Raw genomic sequence first — 18727 nt, 5'->3', positions numbered from 1 at the left:
TTGGCAATGGCAGAGGCTCCCTTGCTCTCTCAGAATTAAAATGCAAAGAGAAGCAGGGCTGCTTGCTGGCAGGAGGCCAAGGAGGGCCAGTGGGTCACCCAGTCCTCGGCAGGCTTCATTCTAAGCAGGTTGTTGTTCAATTTCCTTTGCTTAGACTGTGGTGGATTCTAGAGTCTCAGCTTTTAAGTTCTTGGGGATGGTGTGGGAGCTTTGTAACAGGGATTCAATATGCACAAATATGAATCCCTGAGCTTGTGAACTCCCAAAAGGCTACAGTCCAATCAGGAACCTGTGTATGATGTTCCAGGACTGGCCCCCTTTTAGCTTTAAGCAGAGATGGAGAACACTCTGAAAGGAGAAAGCAAGTAGCCAGCATTGTTCTGTCCTGGAACTGAACAGCAGTGTGGTCCCACACCAAGAAATTGGGCTGCAGGGCATTAGAAAGTGATACATTAGCCAGGTATGATGGTGCATATCTATAATCTCAGTGACTCAGAAGGCTCAGGTAGGAGGATCACAAATGTGAGGCCAGCGATAGCAACTTAGCAAGGCCCAAAGCAACTTAGTGAGACCCTGTCTCAAAATAAAAATTAAAAAGGGCTGGAGATGTGGCTCAGTGGTAAAGCGTGTCTGGGTTCAATCCCCAGCACCAAAAAAAAAAAAAAAAAAAAAAAAAAAGTCACACATCAGATAGGTTAAGGTCTTAGCTTTATTATTCCAAACTTTATGATTCTAGATAAGTTACCTAACTAACTTCTTTGTACATCAGTGCTATACTTTGGACCTGGAATGTTTCTCAAAGGCTCATGTGTTAAAAACTTGCTTCTCAACCTGTGGCACTCTTTGGGAAGGTGTGGAACCTTTAAGAGGTGGGGCCTAGTGGAAGGTGCTCAGTTCATTGGGAATATGCCCTTGAAGGGGACAGTGGGACCCCAGCTTCTTCCGCTTGTTTGCATTCTGGCCATGAGGTGAGCAGTTTTGCTTCACCATATGCTTCTACCATGATATGCTGCCTCATTCCAGGCCCCAAAGTAAATAGGACCAACAAACTATGTAGTAGAACCTCTGAAACTATAAGCTAAAATAAACCTATTCTCTTCAGAAACTGATTATCTCTGCTGTAAAGCTGACTAACACACTGTTTCCTCATCAGCAAAATAAGCATTTTTTTGTGAGGAGTAAGTAAAATTATGGCAGGAACATGGAGACGCTTAATAAATGTAGTTCCTTCTTCCCAGATCTGGAGGCAGGCAGATTTTAGAGTGGAGGTCTGGCCACTGGCCTTGCTACTGTTATTTGAGTTTCTTAGGGTAGCAAAGCAACATAAGATAAAATATGATAACCTATACTCTCCTCTGAGAAAGAGAGTAGCTATACAAAAAGACAGGGTGGGCTGGTGGTGTAACACAGTGGTAGAGTTCATGCTTAGCACATGTGAGGCCCTAGGTTCCATTCCCTAGCACTGCAAAAAAGAAAAAAAGTGGTAAGCAACTTCCCCCAAAAGGTAGGTTCAGGAACTTTTTAAAAAAATATACTTTTAGTTGTAGATGGACACAATATCTTTATCTATTTATTTTTATGTGTTGCCAAGGATTGAACCCAGTGTCTCACACATGTGAGGCAGGCGCTCTACCACTGAGCTACAGCCTCAGTCCCATCAGGAACTTTTAATCAATATCCTTACAGCTTTCCTAGGGGCTAGGGAACACAGGTTGAATTTTGTTTCTCTATCTAGCACCAAAGGATCTTCCCAAACAGTAGATGGGCTAAATTTTATTTATTTATTTATTTAACATTTAAAAATATTTTATTTACTTAAGTAACATGGAAGACAATTAAGGGTCCTGTTAAAATACTTAAAATCCATACTCAGGGCAATAAAGATCCCCGCCCATTCTTGAGGTGGGGTAAAGAGTTTGAGCCAAGCCTCCATCCTGGGCCAGGCTCCTCCATTAAGCTGAGACAATTTATAGGGGAAAGCCTTGGCCTCATCTCCATCAGGAGACAGATATAACTGCTCACAAATTTAAAAAAAATAAAAAGCTAGACTGTGCTGAGGACTGGTTCCTGATGAGTCATTGGAAGGTCAGTTGGTTTTCTCTTCAGTAGGTGGCTCAGCACCTTTTGGAGAAGAAAGAGTAGTCGTCTGGGAAGGGGCTGGAGACTAAGGGTCAACATTCAACAAACTTCCCCTTCCCTTTAGTATCACTCTGTCTCTTTTCTTAATAGCAAGAAATCTGAAATCCAGAGAAGTCATTAGAAAACCCCTGTTGGCTGCAACCTGAAAATGTCTTCTAAGGCAGACGGGGTAGAAATGGTGACTTCAGCTTCAGTGGGCATCTTCTTCAATAGGGGAGCAACCAGAGAAGAAGCTGGTATTGCTGGCCAGAGCTCGCTTCTTTTTCTTCCCTGGAGCCTTATTTTCTCGGGCTTCTGTTGCTGTATGTTTCAGTTCTGGGAGGTCCAAGGAGGGTATAATTGGAGTAACCTTCTTTAGTAGCACCTGCTCCACATCATACATCTCTTTCAAAATCTAGGAAGGACAGACACAAGTTTGAATAGACTTTGGAAAGAGGCAGTACAAATGCTTAACAAATTCCCAGTAATACATGGTATCCCCTAAGATGGCTCTGTTAAATAAACAAACAAACCATTCCAGTCAATGCCCAATTTCCAGTTCCCAGAAAGTGGATAATAATTTTTTTTCAAATCAGACTCTGTCATAGCTAGTGCAGTGATGGATGCTAATATAGTTTTCCAGTGCCTGCCTTATAGCCAACCTACCTTGCTGTTGGGAGTGGCACAGACGGGGTTGAAGAAGCTCAATCCTGGGGTCACCTCTGTGGGATCCTCCAGTTTGAAGGAGCCTTCGGAATCCTGGGTCCGTTCAACAGTGCCCAAGCTATCCTGAGAATCAGCCAGACGGGCATATTCTAAATTTGGCTACCAGGGTTACAAAATCAGTATGCTCCTCTCTAGCCAGGGAGGTCCCAGTTCTAATCAGTCAATCTAAGCTTGACTGGTCAATCTAAGCAAGTCTTAGGGAGACCACGCCTGGGCGGTCATAGAGCTTGACATGCTCTGTCCCTGAAGGAATGAAGGAATGCTTGGGGGTAGCCTCTGTGGCAGAGGTCTCAATAGGATAGCAGCACAGGACACAAGGCTAGATTTCAAACAAGGCCAAGTCTTGGTCTTTCTTTCTTTTTGGTTGTTGCTGGGGATTGAACCCAGGGTCTTGTGCATGTAAGGCAAGCTCTCTACCAACTGAGCTATATCCTCAGCCCTTGGGTCATTTCTTTGATTAAACTTCTCCTCTCTATAATCTATGATAGCACCATTATAGGGTGTTGCCTGTATTAGTATTTCTTTTAGGTAAGGAAACTATGTCCAAGAGAGAAGTCGCTTAGGTAACAAAGTGACTCTGTGTAGAACTTGGAGTAGAATTATATAGCCTGTTGTTATGGAAACAGGCCTGGATTAAGAGTCAGAAAGCCTGGCAAATCAAGTGAGCCACTTAAACTTATCTCTGGGCTTTAGTTTTCTTTTCTGTAACATGGAAGCAATGGACTAGACCAGTAGATTTTATAACTGAAATCCTAAGTCCAATATATGAATAAATAAATTTGGCTGAAATGTGTTTGAGCCCCTTCAGGCCACACCTGTTAGCCCAGAAGCCCTTCCATGTAATGATCAACTACAGGACTCTAAAAACCAAAATGAAAAACCATGGAAATAAGGTCCTTACTACTTCTATGATTCTTATCTTGATCTCTAGCTTGCTGCTTTAGTTCTCTGATGCTTACCTATCTTCTAAGTATTTTAATAGAAGACCCATGGCAAAACTGTTTGTGTGTAGTTGGTCAAGAAATGCATGATGAATGATCATTAGACTACACTTGGTAGACTTATTTTACGTCCTATGGAAAGTTGTAGCAATAAGTTTTGCCATGGACATAGGTAGGTGTAAGGCAAGTACAGGGATCTGATCTGCTTGGTACTATTCTTTTCAGGGCACATTTTGTTGCCCTGATTTTGGTATCCTGGGAGGAAAAAAAAAAGGAAGATAGCTACATTTACATAATACAGTAAGAGTCACAATGACTATTAGAGAGACCTGGTTCCTGTGGGTCTTCTCCTAGAGCCATGGAATAGCTGGTTCCCATGGAGAGGGTCTAATAACTAATGACTCAAGATGTCAGAAGGATTAACTTCTTTCCTGGAAGTTGCCAGCTCAGCACGTGGCTCTTACAGTTCCAGCTAAGCCTTTGGACTAGTTTGATCCTGCATGTATATATGCCTGTAAATGCCTGCTTTTCTGTTCCGTGTTCCTGCCTCTGAAAGTGTACAGAAACTTTACAATTGCATACTTAGAAATCTCATGGGAAGAGCTGAGGTTTCTGAAGGGGGTGTGTGGACAGGTGAGCAGGGAGAAAGAACTGAAGACTATGCCTGTTTTCTAGGTGCAGAGAGTAGGAGAAGGGTAGGAAGAGCTATATAGGAGACTCCAGGTTGCAGGATAGAAGGCAGAAAGAGGTTGGAAACTAGTGGGAATCATGAGGGAATGGTGAAGGGTAATGGTTGAGGGGAAATGGTATTGGTCCTACCTGGCCTTGCTGGCGGTTCCGACACTTTGTGGGGTCACAGCTACAGGCTATGCCACAGTCTGACTTTTGCTTCCTGCACCCACATTGCTTGTTTCCACACCATCCCTTGCAAGAACACTACAAAACAAGTTTGTGGAAAGACACATTACTGAAAGGATTAGAAACCTAGTTTAAAGTGCCTTCCCTTCATTTGCAAGCCTGTATAGAAAAGAAATGGAAAGTACCATCATCTCTATCAAACTTCAATCTCTTCAGTCATCTCTTTTTGTGAAATAATGATCACCAATAACTACCACAGGTTTAACTGAGAACATGTCATGCTTGGCAAATCCATTTTCTGTTTTGAATAGTATACTTGAAAGAGAAACGAGGGATAGCAATAATAATGCAAGGTGATTGATGGACTCCTTTTTTGTTTTGTTTGGTATTGGGGATTGAACTCAGGGGCACTTAACCACTGAGCCACATCCCCAGCCCTATTTTGTTATTTTATTTAGAGACAGGGTCTCACTGAGTTGCTTAGGGCCATGCTTTTGCTGAGGCTGGCTTTGAACTCACTATCCTCCTGCCTCAGCCTCCCAAGGCGCTGGGATTACAGGCATGCACCACCATGCCTGGCTTAGATTCCTTTTTTAAAAAATATTTTTTTCTAGTTGTTGATGGATATTTATTTTATTTATTTACATGTAATGCTGAGAATCAAACTTAGTGCCTCACACATGCTAGGCAAGCGCTCTACCACTGAGCCACAACCCTAGCCCTAATGTTTTATTTTGACAATTTTATGGGTAAAGTGAAGAATTGCAAGCTGAATGGTAGTATACTTAGGTATATTTAAGGCCTGAGCATAGTTGCTTGATATATTTAGATCTATCTAATTGTATTTTCATCCAATTCACGTTTCTACATTTTGTCCAGTGTCAGCCTGGGCTTTTTTTTTTTTTTTTTTTTGCTAGTGGGGATTTATCCTAGGGGTGCCTAACCACTGAGCAGCATCTCCAGATCTTTTTATATTTTAATAGAGACAGGGTCTTACTGAGTTGCTAAGTGCCTCATTAAGTTGCTGCAGCTGGCTTTGCACTTGTGATCCTCCTGCCTTAGCCTTCTAAGCTACTGGGATTACAGGTGTGCACCACCATGCCCAGCTCTTTGTCAGCACTTTAATCATTCAACATTTTAACAAAGAATTGATGGAATGAAATAAAATCATTTACATTTCTTAATGTTTTTAGTTGTAGATGGACATAATACTTTTATTTATTTATTTTTATGTGGTGCTGAGGATCGAACCCAGTGCCTCACATGTGCCAGACAAGTGTTCTACCACTGAGCTACAACCCCAGCCCAAATCATTTACATTTGATAGCACTTTATAGTTTTCAGGGTATTTTCATATATGTAAATATGAACTCTCACAACCAGTTTACAAGGTAGGCTTATTTATCAGCTCTAACAATAGCAAAAAGAATTATTATTATTTTTTATACCTTTATTTTATTTATTTATTTTTATGTGGTACTGAGGATCGATCCTAGCACCTCAGACGTGCTAGACGGGTGCTCTACCGCTGAGCCACAACCCCAATGCTGGAAGGATTATTAATAGGTAAGAGAAAAAAGTTGCAATCCAAAAATATTTTGACAGGCTGGAATTACAAGTTGAAAGTAGAAAGAAAAGAACCAAATAGGAGTAAATTAAATTTGCTATTTGGGTCCCCCGCTTCAAATCATCCATATAAATATAATATGGAGAGAAATCTAACTTAAAAGTAGTTTGTGCAGAAAGTGCCTAGGGATTTGAGAGTGAGCAAACTCTCTGTGTCAACAATGTGAAATAGCTGTCAAAAGGCAAATGTAGTCAGGCAGAAATTTGGAGTTCAGATCATATGGGGAGCAATTATATCATGATACCCTGGGTCAGTTGAAGCCTATTTGAAATAATGAATCCCATTTTAGGGCACCATAATTTTTCACATATACAAAAGCATAGACAACAATAATAAGAAAAACCTCACTCATGTCCCTACTACCCCCTTAATAAGGTTTCCTACCCTGACCCTTTCTTAACCTCATTTGCCTCTCTCTCAGGAGTGAACAGTGTCCTGAATTACTGTAGGTGTTTATCATCCCTATGCATGTCTTTTACTGCACATGAATTTTTAAAAAAGTATTGTCTCAAATTTTAAACTTAATATAAATGGTAACTTATTTTATGTTGATACATTTAGCTTTAGTTGCATTCTAAAAACACAGTTTATCTGTTCTCCTGATAGTGACATTCTTCACCATTACAAACAAGGCTGTCATAGTAATAGTTAACATTAATATGTGCCTGACATTCTTATAAAGGTTTCCCCTATATTAAACCCATTTAATCAATATGCATATTTTCTTTTACACACATTGAGTTTTTTTGTGCAAATATGTTTACTAAAGAGGGAATTAAACAAAAAAAGGTTGGTGACCAGATTATAGGAAGCAACGCTATAAGAAAAATAGTGGAATGGGTGGAACTGGCAGACATTATGTTAAGGAAAATAAGTCAGACACAGAGAGACAAGTACCAAATGGTCTCTCTTATATGTTCAAGGTAAAAAGGAAGTTGACCTGAATGTAGAATAGTGATTAATATCAGTTGGGAAGGGTAAATACATGGGGGAAGAGGGTGGAGGGTGGAAAAAGGGAGGTTGGATTTGATTAGTGCACAATATATGCATGTGTGAAAATTTCAAACTAAACCCCATGGATATGTATAATTAACATATATAAATAAAAATAAGATAATTACCTGAGTTTGATGGAGCATGCCTCTAATCCCAGAGACTTGTGAGGCTGAGACAGAAGGATTGAAAGTTTAAGGCCAGCCTCAGCAACTTAGTGAGATCCTGTCTCAAAATTAAAAATAAAAAGGGCTGGGAATGTGGCTCAGTTGCTTAGCACTCCTGGTTTCAATCCCAGTACCAGAAATAACAATAATAAAATAAAATAATTATATAAAGAAAGAAAACTGTAGAAGAAACTGGGGTAGTTTGGCCTGGAAGAGACATGTAGGAGTCAGAAGGGACATCAATGAACTTCTAAAACCTGGTTTGATGCACAAAGCCCTTTTCTAACATCCCTAGTCTAGTTATCCGAAGCTCTATTTATCCAAAGATGATGACAGTTTCTATAACTTTTAACCCCAGGACCCAATTTTGCCATCTGGAATGACATGGAGTCAGTTTAATCTCATTTTCATGGCATAGTCATTCAAACATAATTATTTTACTCCCCAGATTTCCCTAATTCTGCACAAAGCTAAAGATACTTAGTTTCCTCAATGATTTACCAAATGATATGATTTCCAAGTATCCTCATCACCCTGAGTACACACCAATTTTTCAAAGTTCATTTTTAATTGTGAGATCCAAAAATGAACACAACTTTCTTCACAGTGTGGAGTGTCCACTGTGAAATAGACTATGACAAACACCTTCCTTGCTGTGGATCTGATAATCTAGTTAATGAAGCCTAGGGTCACAGTTGCTTGTTTTTTTCTTCTTATCACATCTTTGGAGCTGATGATGATGGTTCATGCCAGTTATTCCAGCTACCTGGGGGGCTTAGGCAGAAGGATCCTAAGTTCAAGGGCAGTCTCAGCAACTAAGCAAGACCCTGTCTCAAAATAAAATTTAAAAGGGGCTGGCACTGGGGTTGTGGCTCAGTGGTAGAGCACTTGCCTGGCATGTGTGTGAGTACTGGGTTTGATCCTCAGCACCACATAAAGATAAATAAATAAAAATAAAAGTACTGTGTTCATTTACAACTAAAAAAAATTTAAAAAGGCTGGGAGGGGATAGGGTTGTGGCTCAGTGGTAGAATGCTTGCCTAGCATGTGCTAGGCCCTGGGTTCGATCCTCAGCACCAAATAAAGATAAATAATGTTCATTTATGACTAAAAAATATTTAAAAATAAATAAAATAAAATTATTGTGTTCAACTACTTCTAAAAATAAATTAAAAAAAAACTAACTAAAAAGGCTGGGGATATAGTTCAGTGGTAGGAAGTGTGAGCCTTTACATTCAATCCCTAGGACTGCAAAACCAAACCAAACAAGACAAAATAAAATATCTTTGTGGACTCATACTGAATTTGTAATAAAATTCAAGTCATTAATTCTTTATCATATGAGAATCATCACCTTTGCTCTGTAGTTGTAAAGATAAAGAAAACCATGAGAACATCTTATTTTTTACTGATTATGAGGATATTATGATTTAATAAAATTTGAAAATCATGATTTTTAATAGTTGTATTTAATTTTCATTTTCATCATGTGGACAAGCCAGTTTATTTAACTAATCTCCTAATGTTATATTCTGTTTTTCCCCCTGTACTAGGGATTGAACCCAAGAGTACTTTACCACTGCAGTTCCTTTTTTTTTTTTTTTTTGAGATAATGTCTTGCTAAATTGCTGAGTCTGGCCTCCAACTTTGATTCTCCTGCCTCAACCTCTTGAGTAATAGGCATGTGCTACTGTGCCAGCTTAAGACTGTTTTCAAATAAATTGTTCACTAACATAAATCATGTTGCAGTGGATATCCCTGAATGACAAGGCCCTCCAATCTGCCCCTCTGACTTTACCTGTGCTGTTTGCTCTCTTCTACTTCTCAACACACTCTAGCCACTCATGCCTTTTCTACTGTTCCTTGAGATGCCAAGCTCATTCCTGTCATGAGCTCATTGCATTTGCTGTTCTTCCTCTGATTTTTTCCTGACTTTCTCTTTTGTTCAGATCTCAGACATCTATCCACCCTTTTCCTAACCCATCATTCTCAATGGTTTCTCTATATTTTCTTTACTTTTTCTACATCATCATCTAAAATTATTTTGTTTTTCTGTCTCTTTCCACAAGAATGTGTTTCATGAAGGCAAAGTTCTTAAACTCTATTGTATTCTCAGTACCTAAAAACAGTACATGGCATATAGATACTCACAAAAGTTTCGTTGAATGAATACATCTATTTACATACCAATGTCTAGTTCCTTAGTATAAATTCCTACATGTATAGGAAGAAATAGGATAGGATCAAAGGACAGGAAATCTTTTAAAGTATATGTGCTGTCAAAGCAAGAACAACAGGAACATTTTTAAGGCTGATAATATTTTCAGGCGGGTGTATTGGTGCACACCTGTAATCCCAGCTACTAGAGTGGCTGAGGAAGAAGGATTGCAAGTTTGAGGATGGCCTTGACAATTTAGAGAGACCCTGTCTCAAAATAAAATTTAAAAAGGTCTGCTTAGACATAGAGCACCTGTGGGTTCCACCTCCAGCATGAAAAATCATCATCATCACCATAATCTTAGTCATACTTGCCAACTCTAGTCATTATGATAATAAAAAAAATTTAAGGGAGGATGGGAGGGAAAGGGAGATTACTAAGAAGTAAGATTAATCAAATTATGTATGGGCATGGGCATGTATAAATATGTCATAATGAATCCTACTATTATATATAATTTTAACCACCAATAAAAAAATAAATGATATTGGGAATGGTGGTTTACACCTGTAATCCCAGTGACTCGGGAGGCTGAGGCAGGAGGACTGCCAAGTTCAAAGCCAGTCTCAGCGACGTAGTGAGGTTCTAAGCAACTTAGCAAGACCTCTGCCTCAAAATAAAAAAAGTGCTGGGAATATAATTAAGTGGTAAAGTGCCTCTGGGTTCAATCCCTCGTACCAAAATTTGTTTTTAAAAAGTGAAAAATTATTTTTTATTGTTTTCAATAAGACAAACAAAAGATAAAATTCTACGACATGTCCTAAAGATACCTTACCCGGATAACATTGGTCTATTGATGGTTGTAGCCTGGTTACATTCCTTCAGCCATTTACAAATTCATCTAAATGCTTAAAAATGTTCTGTTACCTTGTCCTTGTTTCTATATTTTATCCAAAGAGATAATATAAACGATGCACCTGAAGAACTGTCATAAAGAACAATAATTAGACTTTTACATTGCTGAGACCCATTGGGAAGCCAGGCACAGTGGTGCATGCTTATAATCTCAGCTACTGGAGCAGTTAAATCAAGAGGATCACAAGTTTGAGGCCAGCCTCAGCAACTTAGGGAGACCCTGTCACAAAAACAAAAACACTAGGACAGCTCATTTCAGCTAAACAAGGAACATCTTTCTAACAAGTGGAATACAATGAGCTGCCTGTGAGTTTCCCCTTATGCTATTTTTTTAAATGTTGATGGACCTTTATTTTATTCATTTATTTACCTGTGGTGCTGAGAATTGAACCCAGTGCCTCACACATGCTAGGAAAGCACTCTACCATTGAGCCTCAACCCCAGCACTCCCCATGCTAGTTTTTAAGCAAGCAGAGGTTAAACACTCTGTAGTGGTAGTACAGAACAGCCATGACACACAGGATATATATAGTCACGAGTGTCACGTACATGAGGTGTAGCTTCATCCTTATTGTCTCTCATCCCAGGAATCAGGTCAGAATGTCAGAGAGGTAGTAAGACTTTGACACAGACATAACCGTATATGTATAATATGTACGCGGTGTGTGTGTGTACACCAACTACTGGCAATTTTGCAAACTCCTTTCCTCAGAGGCTTTAGACTGATAGACCCAACCTGATTTTCTCTCAAAATTGGGATTCATCTCACCACAAAGCCATGAAAAGCTAATTTCGACTTTACTATAAATTACTGCAAATTCTGAACCTGCATGGAATGCCTGCCGGTGCCTTGAACCCACCCATGCTTGGCTCTCTGACCAGATAGCAGCCCTCTCTGAAACTTTAGTGATGCCTCACAAATCTTGGCCTTCCCTGGCCAGATAACGACCTTCTCTGAGGCTCTAATGGTCCTCATAAATTCTGACGTTGGGGCCAGCAAAAAATGTAAACTACCATTAGTGTGATGCTTGTCAGAGTTCTGTTATCTGTAACCCCCCTTTGTGTAACTTTCTGGGCTATAAAGCTGAGCTGCAGGAAAGCTGCTGCTGCTGTCTTGTTTCCTGTGGTTTTGGGCAGGAGAGGCAGCCCAGGGGTCGAAATAATAAGCTTGCTTTAATTTGATTTTGATTGGAGTCAGTGATCTTTTCTTGCGTCCTGGTCTAACAAGACCCTCTAACATTTTTTTTTTTCTGTGTGTACATCTCAACTCAGCCTTCAAATCTACATTCAGTTCATGCTTTCCACTTCAACCATAGTAAGGTGTCCATAAATGCTTGTTGAGGAAATGAAAGAAAGACATGCTCTGCCCCATTTTCTTTAATGTCCCAATACCCATTCTTCTAGCATTTTTAAATTTTTGCAATTTGCTATGCAATGTGCCAAAAATGTTCTCCCTGTTTGCTCAAGATGAAAGACTTACCTTTCTATCTTATAATGCAGCAATAGTCACCTTTCAATAGCATCTTCCTAAATTAGGCCTTGTTAATTTGACTTTAAAAACCCAAAAACCCCTTAGTCCAGCTTCCAGAGATAAATATGCTGATAAATATTCCAGAGATAAGTTATGCTTCTACTTCTTTGCCTTGTTTTCCCATTAAATTATGTTTTCTGGGGCCAAGGATGGACTCTTAGTCCCATTTTGAACATGTGGTATGTTGCACTTCTGATGACTCTGGCTGAACAAATACCTTAATACCACACAAGTACCTATTCCTTCCAACTTGCTTCAGCTCTGGTATTGTGGCTTTACAAGGCTCAGTTCCCCATGTGGTGAGCTATCAGCTAATCAGATCAAATAAGCTTCTAGGAAGCCAGCTAAGGTAATGTGTGAATTGTTCTTTGTAAGTGGAATGTGGCTGTAGGGCACAGCTGGGGTAGTGGTGGTGAATTGTAGTGCCTAGGAAGTTAATATTTCAACATAAAACATCTATGTTTGATAATTGTGTAGGTCTATCATTGTTTAAGTAAATAAAGCATGCCTCGATGTCAGATTGTTCCTAACTAGCCTTAACTTGGTGTGTTTAATCTTAATTATTAGCTTTTTCTGTAATTCCTTTAGCCCCTTAGCCTAGTGAGCAAAAATCACTATAATAGGCAAGAAAGATAAATTACCCACTGAGCTTCTGATCTGCAGTTTTTACTGACATGACATCATTGGTAGAAACAAACTGTACTCAGAGAATATTCAGTTTTAAATCCCATTATTTGATTTTATGACCTTGGGAAAGATCATTACCCTTCTGTGGGTCTGAGGTCTAGCTATAAAATGCAAATAATAAATATCTCAGTGGATATTTTGTGATGATTAAAAGATTACATAAATGAGAATGATATGTAAACTATAAAGTGCCCTAAAAATATGAAGGACTGGTATGATCGATTTTTAATCAGCTTCAATGAAATGGTATAGAACACTACCTACTCAGGCTAGGAAGATCCTGAGAAAACAAAGAGAGCCACCTTGTACACTCATGCTGCCCTCCCTCTCTGTTGGCCCTAGGTTTTACACAGAGCTGGCCCAACAAATCCCCCTTAGGGGAGTCAATGACTCTGAATGGGATCCAAGGGGCTTGGATGCAGGATAGGGGCCAGAACATTCCTAGATTAAGAAAACTATCTCACTGACAGTGAATATAAATGAGTAGAATCCTTAACTGACTTAAAGAGCTGGCTCCTACCCCTTGGGTGTTCTTCTTGGACACCTTAACTAATTTTGCTGGCTTCCATTCTTCATCGTCTTCATCTTCACCATCACCATCACCATCACCATCACCTTCCTCATGTTCACGGATAATATTTAGATCCTTGATGTCCATGCTTTGCTCTATAAATTTTTCTTTAACACGGGAAGGTTTTGGCTAAGAAAAAATATTTGAAGTGATTATTTAATAAAAATTAAATAATACATATGGTATCATATCTTCCCAGTAGCTGCTTCCAGCTATATTCTCAAAGCAGAGATTTCAGACTCCTCAAATATATCCCACTTGTCTTTACCAATCAGAAAAAAAATTGCTTTAGCCTTTGGCCTCACAGAGTCTTTGAAGGGATAGAAACTGGATGCTGATCAATCTGAGGGAGGAAGGGAGGACTCATGATGTGATGAGATAATGATTTTTGGATGGACAGCTGAACATTGCTCTTTTTTTCCTTCTCCTCCTCCTCAGTTGTATTACATAAAGCCAATTCATGGACAAAAGTCAGAATTCTTTTTTTTAATATTTTTCTTTAGTTGTAGATGGACACAATGACTTTATTTTATTTATTTTTATGTGGTATTGAGGATTGAACCCAGTGCCTCATGCATGTTAGGCAAGCACTCTACCACTGAGCCACAACACCAAACAAAAGTCAGACTTCTGAGGAAAAAAACACACCTATTTTTCATAGGACTCTATAATTCTACTTAGGACTCTAAGAAAAACTGAGATTTAGAATTTGGGTATTTTAACTGTTAACCTTTTAAAAAAGGTAATTTTGCATACTCACCCTGAACTTGGGCTATGCAAAGTTATCGTAGGTATTAAGCATTTTACCTTGGGTGGGATATATTCAAAGGAAGAGTCTGGAGATAGAAGGTTATCCTTAGGAAGATGAGGTTTTGTTCTGCTGGCTACTTGGAGGAGGGTCAGTTTCTATTTGAAAAAGAGAGACAGAGAGTAAAATGTAGGCAGCTTTTAGGAGTGCTCATGGCTAAAACACCAAACTTCCAAACATTTTTTTAATGGTGCTGGGGATAGAACCCAGGACTAAGTGCATGCTACACAAGTGCTCTACCACCGAGCTACATTCCAAGTTCAGCCAGCTCAATTTTAAACCAAGTAAAGTGAGGCAGGCTTAGAGTAGGTTCAAGGACTCCTACTTTCTAAGATTGTTATCTGATCAAAAAGAGGCATATTTTAAAACTTGTGTTTTTACCACTTTGAAATGCACATGATTGGGTCACATGGAAACACAATGTAGACCTCAAAAAGTACAGCTAAATCACCAAATTAAGGGTTGTTCCTAAGTGGTGGCCTCAGTGGCAATCAGCTGTCCCAGGGCCTTATCAAGTCGATGGGGAACTCTATTACCTGCTTCATGAGTTCATTCTCTTGGAGAAGCTGCTGATTTTGCTCACATACTTCTTGCATCTTCTTCAGTTCTTCATCCTATTTTCAGATAGTGTAGTGATAGGTGGGGTTATTTGGGGCACTACGTGTAGGTTACTAAAGAACTCACTTAGATCAAAAAAAAAAAAAAAGAAAAGAAAAAACATACTGCTGCCAAGTTCCTGGCAACAGATGGGTTTTGCATAGCAGGCACTGGCACCCAGAAAATTACCTTACTCCCAATTTCTAGGTGTCCTAAATACCTCTTTTTTTAAGGGATTGGGGTGAACCCAGTGGCAGTCTAATACTGAGCTGCATCCCCAGCCCTTCATTTTTTATTTTGAGACAGGGTCTTGCTAAGATGTCTAGGCTGGCCTTGATCTTGTGATCCTCCCACATAGGCTTCCCAAATTGCTGGAATTACAACTGAATACCACTTCTATTCCAATGTTCCTCATCAGCACTAACCACACTAGTAGGAACCGTGGACTCAGTCTGAGAAGTCTTCCTTATTCTTTTCCATTCTTTAGCCTCATATTCTGTATTCACATCAGGATGCAGATTCAGAAATCCACAGAACTCGTTAGCTCTGTTTCCTGAAGCTACAAATGCTTCTATTCATCCTATTGAACATAGACTAGACAGTTTATTTCCAAGTCTCATAAGCCTTATTAAGCTTCCTGGAGCTTAATACAACTGGATCCATACATATAACCTTAACAAGTTCGATTACACCTTATGTGGGAGGTGCCAAGGAAACCCTAGGGATGGTATTGCAGGAGAAAGATTCTAAGATGTACAAAAAGTGCTCCAACTTGTTACTAAAGGGTGTGGTGTTCTTAGTCTCTGCAAGAAAATTCAGACCCCAGGCATTTTACAAACATGTCAGGTCTCAGCTCAGAACAAGCTCAGGAAGATATAATTGTCCCTAGGATTCTAAGTAACTATTAGATAATTTCACTGTCTCAGCTTTTTAGAGTTCAGTGTTGACACAATAGAAACAGGAGGCCTCAAAGTCTGGTATGGAGTATATATTGGTGTTATGGTACCAAAAACAAGGTGATCCTGTATATGGCTACATTCTGATTATCTCTCATCTAATCAAGTAGGGACAAAAAGCAGTAGAGGCTACCATTTTAAGCCTTTCTTCAGTAGTTCTTACTCTCTGCTGCAAGTACAATGGTCTAAATGAGACACGATTCTTGATGAGGCATGTGAAACCCTCCTCTGGAGACCTTTTCTGTCTTCTCATACCTGACACTTCAGTGTGCTCAGCAGCTGCTGCTCCTTTTCACTAATTGACTCCTCCAGCTGCTTCTCTGCCACTTGGCTTTGCTGTAGCTGGCTAAGAAGGTACAGCACCTAGAGAAAGACACAATCCATAGTAGTATCAGAGGAACCAGGGGAAAGAAGGATTTTTACCTAGTTCAAGCAGTGATCCAAGTGACTCCTTCATGATTTACAGGCAAACTGTTCTTTTTGCTCTATGGCTTGAACAGCAACAATGTTTCTCAGCACATTAATCTTGGGATTCAAGCCAGAAGCTAAGAGCTATTACCATGGGTAGGTATGAACTTAGGTATATCACTTTTCTCTGTTTCATGTTTCTCATTTGCAAAATTTAGAAAATAGCACATGCACTTTTGAAGGAAATTCATTACCCTCCACTACTTTTTTAAGCTAACAAAGGGCAATGACAGCTTTGTGTCTGTATCTAGCTTCTTGGCTTGTCAGTGTACCTTCTCTTGGTGCTGTTGCTCCATTCTGACCAGCTCAGCTTGTAACTCTGTCTCTATCTCGGCAAAACGATTTCGTTCCTCATACAGCATCTTCTGCATGTCCACACAGCTGGCCTTGCTCTGTTTCAGGCTGCTTTCAAGCTTGCTGACCTGTATTTTGGAGGAGACCAGCTAGAAGAGATAAAAGAGATCAATTTACTTGGAGAATAACCCACCTTTCCCCATTCATTAGGCAGGAACATATTAGCTTTCTTTAAATGGTCTGAGGAAAGTGTCTTCATGTGTAATTCCATTCTTATTTTTTCATGTCATATGGATTCTAACAGTGAATATTAATAGGACTACTGTTCTGCTCCTAGGCCAAGAGTCCATATTTCTACTGTGACATGTATTTGAGTTCTGAAAGCAATAGCTAAATTCATTTTATATCTTGCTCTCCCTTAAGGTCCAAATAAACCTAACCTGAACAGTATATGATGATTCCAAAATTCTGATATTTAAGTCTGAAGAGAAATTGACATGACACACCCTTATGTCCAATTCTGTCCTGTCTCAGAATGTCTGTGTTCACACGTCAGAACTTGTAGACACTTTAGCTGAAACTGCAGATCTGGCTCTTCAGGCTGGATTCATATCCTGTGCTGGCCTAGTTTTGCATTTACTACTAGCCCAGATGGTGAACATCATAAATACCAGCATTCACAAACCTAATCAAGATTTCTTGGTAGAACAAATCTGCTAACCTAACACCAAAATGTGAAAGGGTTGCATTACTTTAACTTGTGGATTCAGATGGATTTTTTTTTTAAAGAGAGAGTGAGAGAGGAGAGGGGGAGAGAGAGGGAGGGAAGGAGGGAGGGAGGGAGGGAGAGAGGGAGGGAGGGAGGGAGAGAGAGAGAGAGAGAGAGAGAGAGAGAGAGAGAGAGAGAGAGAGAGAGAGAGAATTTTTAATGTTTTATTGTTTAGTTCTCGGCGGACACAACATCTTTGTTGGTATGTGGTGCTGAGGATCGAACCCAGGCCGCACGCATGTCAGGTGAGTACGCTACCGCTTGAGCCACATCCCCAGCCCTCAGATGGATTTTGTGCTTGTCTTGAGTGAAAAATGCCTCAATCACTAGAGGTTATTAGTTTTCACTCCTCTTGTGACAATGGAAGATGATGCATTATTTTAAGGTCACTGAAGATAGCTTTTCCTTAAAATGAATCTTTATATGTCAAAAGATGTTTAGGTTTTCTCTTTTCAAGACTGTATCTTAAAGTTTTTGAATATACATCTCATAGGTCTTTTAACAAATAGTACAATATAATAATAGTTTATGTTTAGCCAGTAGCCCACTGTGGCATTCTGGCCTTTTTCTAAGAGCAACAGTTAACATTTATTGAGCACTTGATTTATGCCAAGCATGATAAGTATCAATTTGAGTCATATGATATTTTTTGTAAATGACTGGCCTCTACTTGTTTATATCAACTTTTTAAAAATTTTTTTCAATTTTATTAATTTATTTAGATGCTGGGTGGGCCTTTATTTTGTTCACTTATTTATATATGGTGCTGAGAATCAAACCCAGTGCCTTGCACATGCCAGGCAAGTGCTCTACCACTGAGCTACAACACCAGCTCCTGCTTATATCAACTTTAAAAAAATTTTTTTAAGTTGTAGATGGACACAATACCTTTATTTTATTTATTTTTGTGTGGTGTTGAGGATCGAACACAGGGCCTCACACATGCTAGGCAAGCACTCTGCCACTGAGCTACAGCCCCAGTCCGCTTATATCAATTTTTATGCAGTAAACTCTCTAATGTTAGTATCACTGGATTTTTCCATGAAAAATGGCAAGAAGCTGGCACAGTGGTGCATACCTGTAATCCCAGTGGCTTGGGAGGCTGAGCAGGAGGATCATAAGTTCAAAGCCAGCCTCATCAACTTAGGGAAGCCCTGTCTCAAAAATAAAAAGGGCTAGGGATGTGGCTCAGTGGTTAAGCACCCCTGGGTTCAATCCCTTGGAGAGAGAGAGAGAGGGAAGGGAAGGGAAGGGGGAAGGGAGAAGGGAGAAGGGAGAAGGGAGAAGGGAGAAGGGAGAAGGGAGAAGGGAGAAGGGAGAAGGGAGAAGGGAGAAGGGAGAAGGGAGAAGAGAGAAGAGAGAAGAGAGAAGAGAGAAGAAAGAAGAGAGAAGAGAGAAGAGAGGAGAGAACAAACTGGCGAGGACATGATGATAGTATTCCAAAGCTATCTTGTTTGTTTCATTTTTGTGGTACTAGGGATTGAACCCAGTGGTGCTCTAACACTGAACTATATTCCTAGCCCCCTTTTATTAGTTTTTTAAA

At 39.7% G+C, this 18727-nt stretch overlaps 1 protein-coding gene across 3 annotated transcripts in view; it reads right to left on the bottom strand.

Moving 5' to 3' along the window:
• Positions 1-1762: 1762 nt before the first annotated feature.
• The window catches only part of Kif4a (kinesin family member 4A), a 124457-nt gene continuing 107492 nt past the window's right edge, over positions 1763-18727 (bottom strand). For 2 of the 3 annotated variants that reach the window (XM_040282037.2, XM_078034656.1), the window contains 8 exons: positions 16394-16564; positions 15909-16016; positions 14637-14714; positions 14100-14198; positions 13242-13421; positions 4605-4721; positions 2785-2943; positions 1763-2533 (listed from right to left, as the gene is read on the bottom strand). In XM_040282037.2, the coding sequence (XP_040137971.2) occupies positions 2330-2533; positions 2785-2943; positions 4605-4721; positions 13242-13421; positions 14100-14198; positions 14637-14714; positions 15909-16016; positions 16394-16564 (1116 nt within the window). In that variant the 3' untranslated portion in view covers positions 1763-2329. The remainder of the gene's footprint in view (positions 2534-2784; positions 2944-4604; positions 4722-13241; positions 13422-14099; positions 14199-14636; positions 14715-15908; positions 16017-16393; positions 16565-18727) is intronic. The other variant, XM_005339985.4, reaches the window with a different exon arrangement.

The sequence above is a fragment of the Ictidomys tridecemlineatus genome, chromosome X (assembly GCF_052094955.1).
Source record: "Ictidomys tridecemlineatus isolate mIctTri1 chromosome X, mIctTri1.hap1, whole genome shotgun sequence".
Lineage (NCBI taxonomy): Eukaryota > Metazoa > Chordata > Mammalia > Rodentia > Sciuridae > Ictidomys > Ictidomys tridecemlineatus.
The sequence above is the reverse complement of the archived record's forward strand: the minus strand, read 5'-3'. Positions and strand labels throughout refer to the sequence as shown.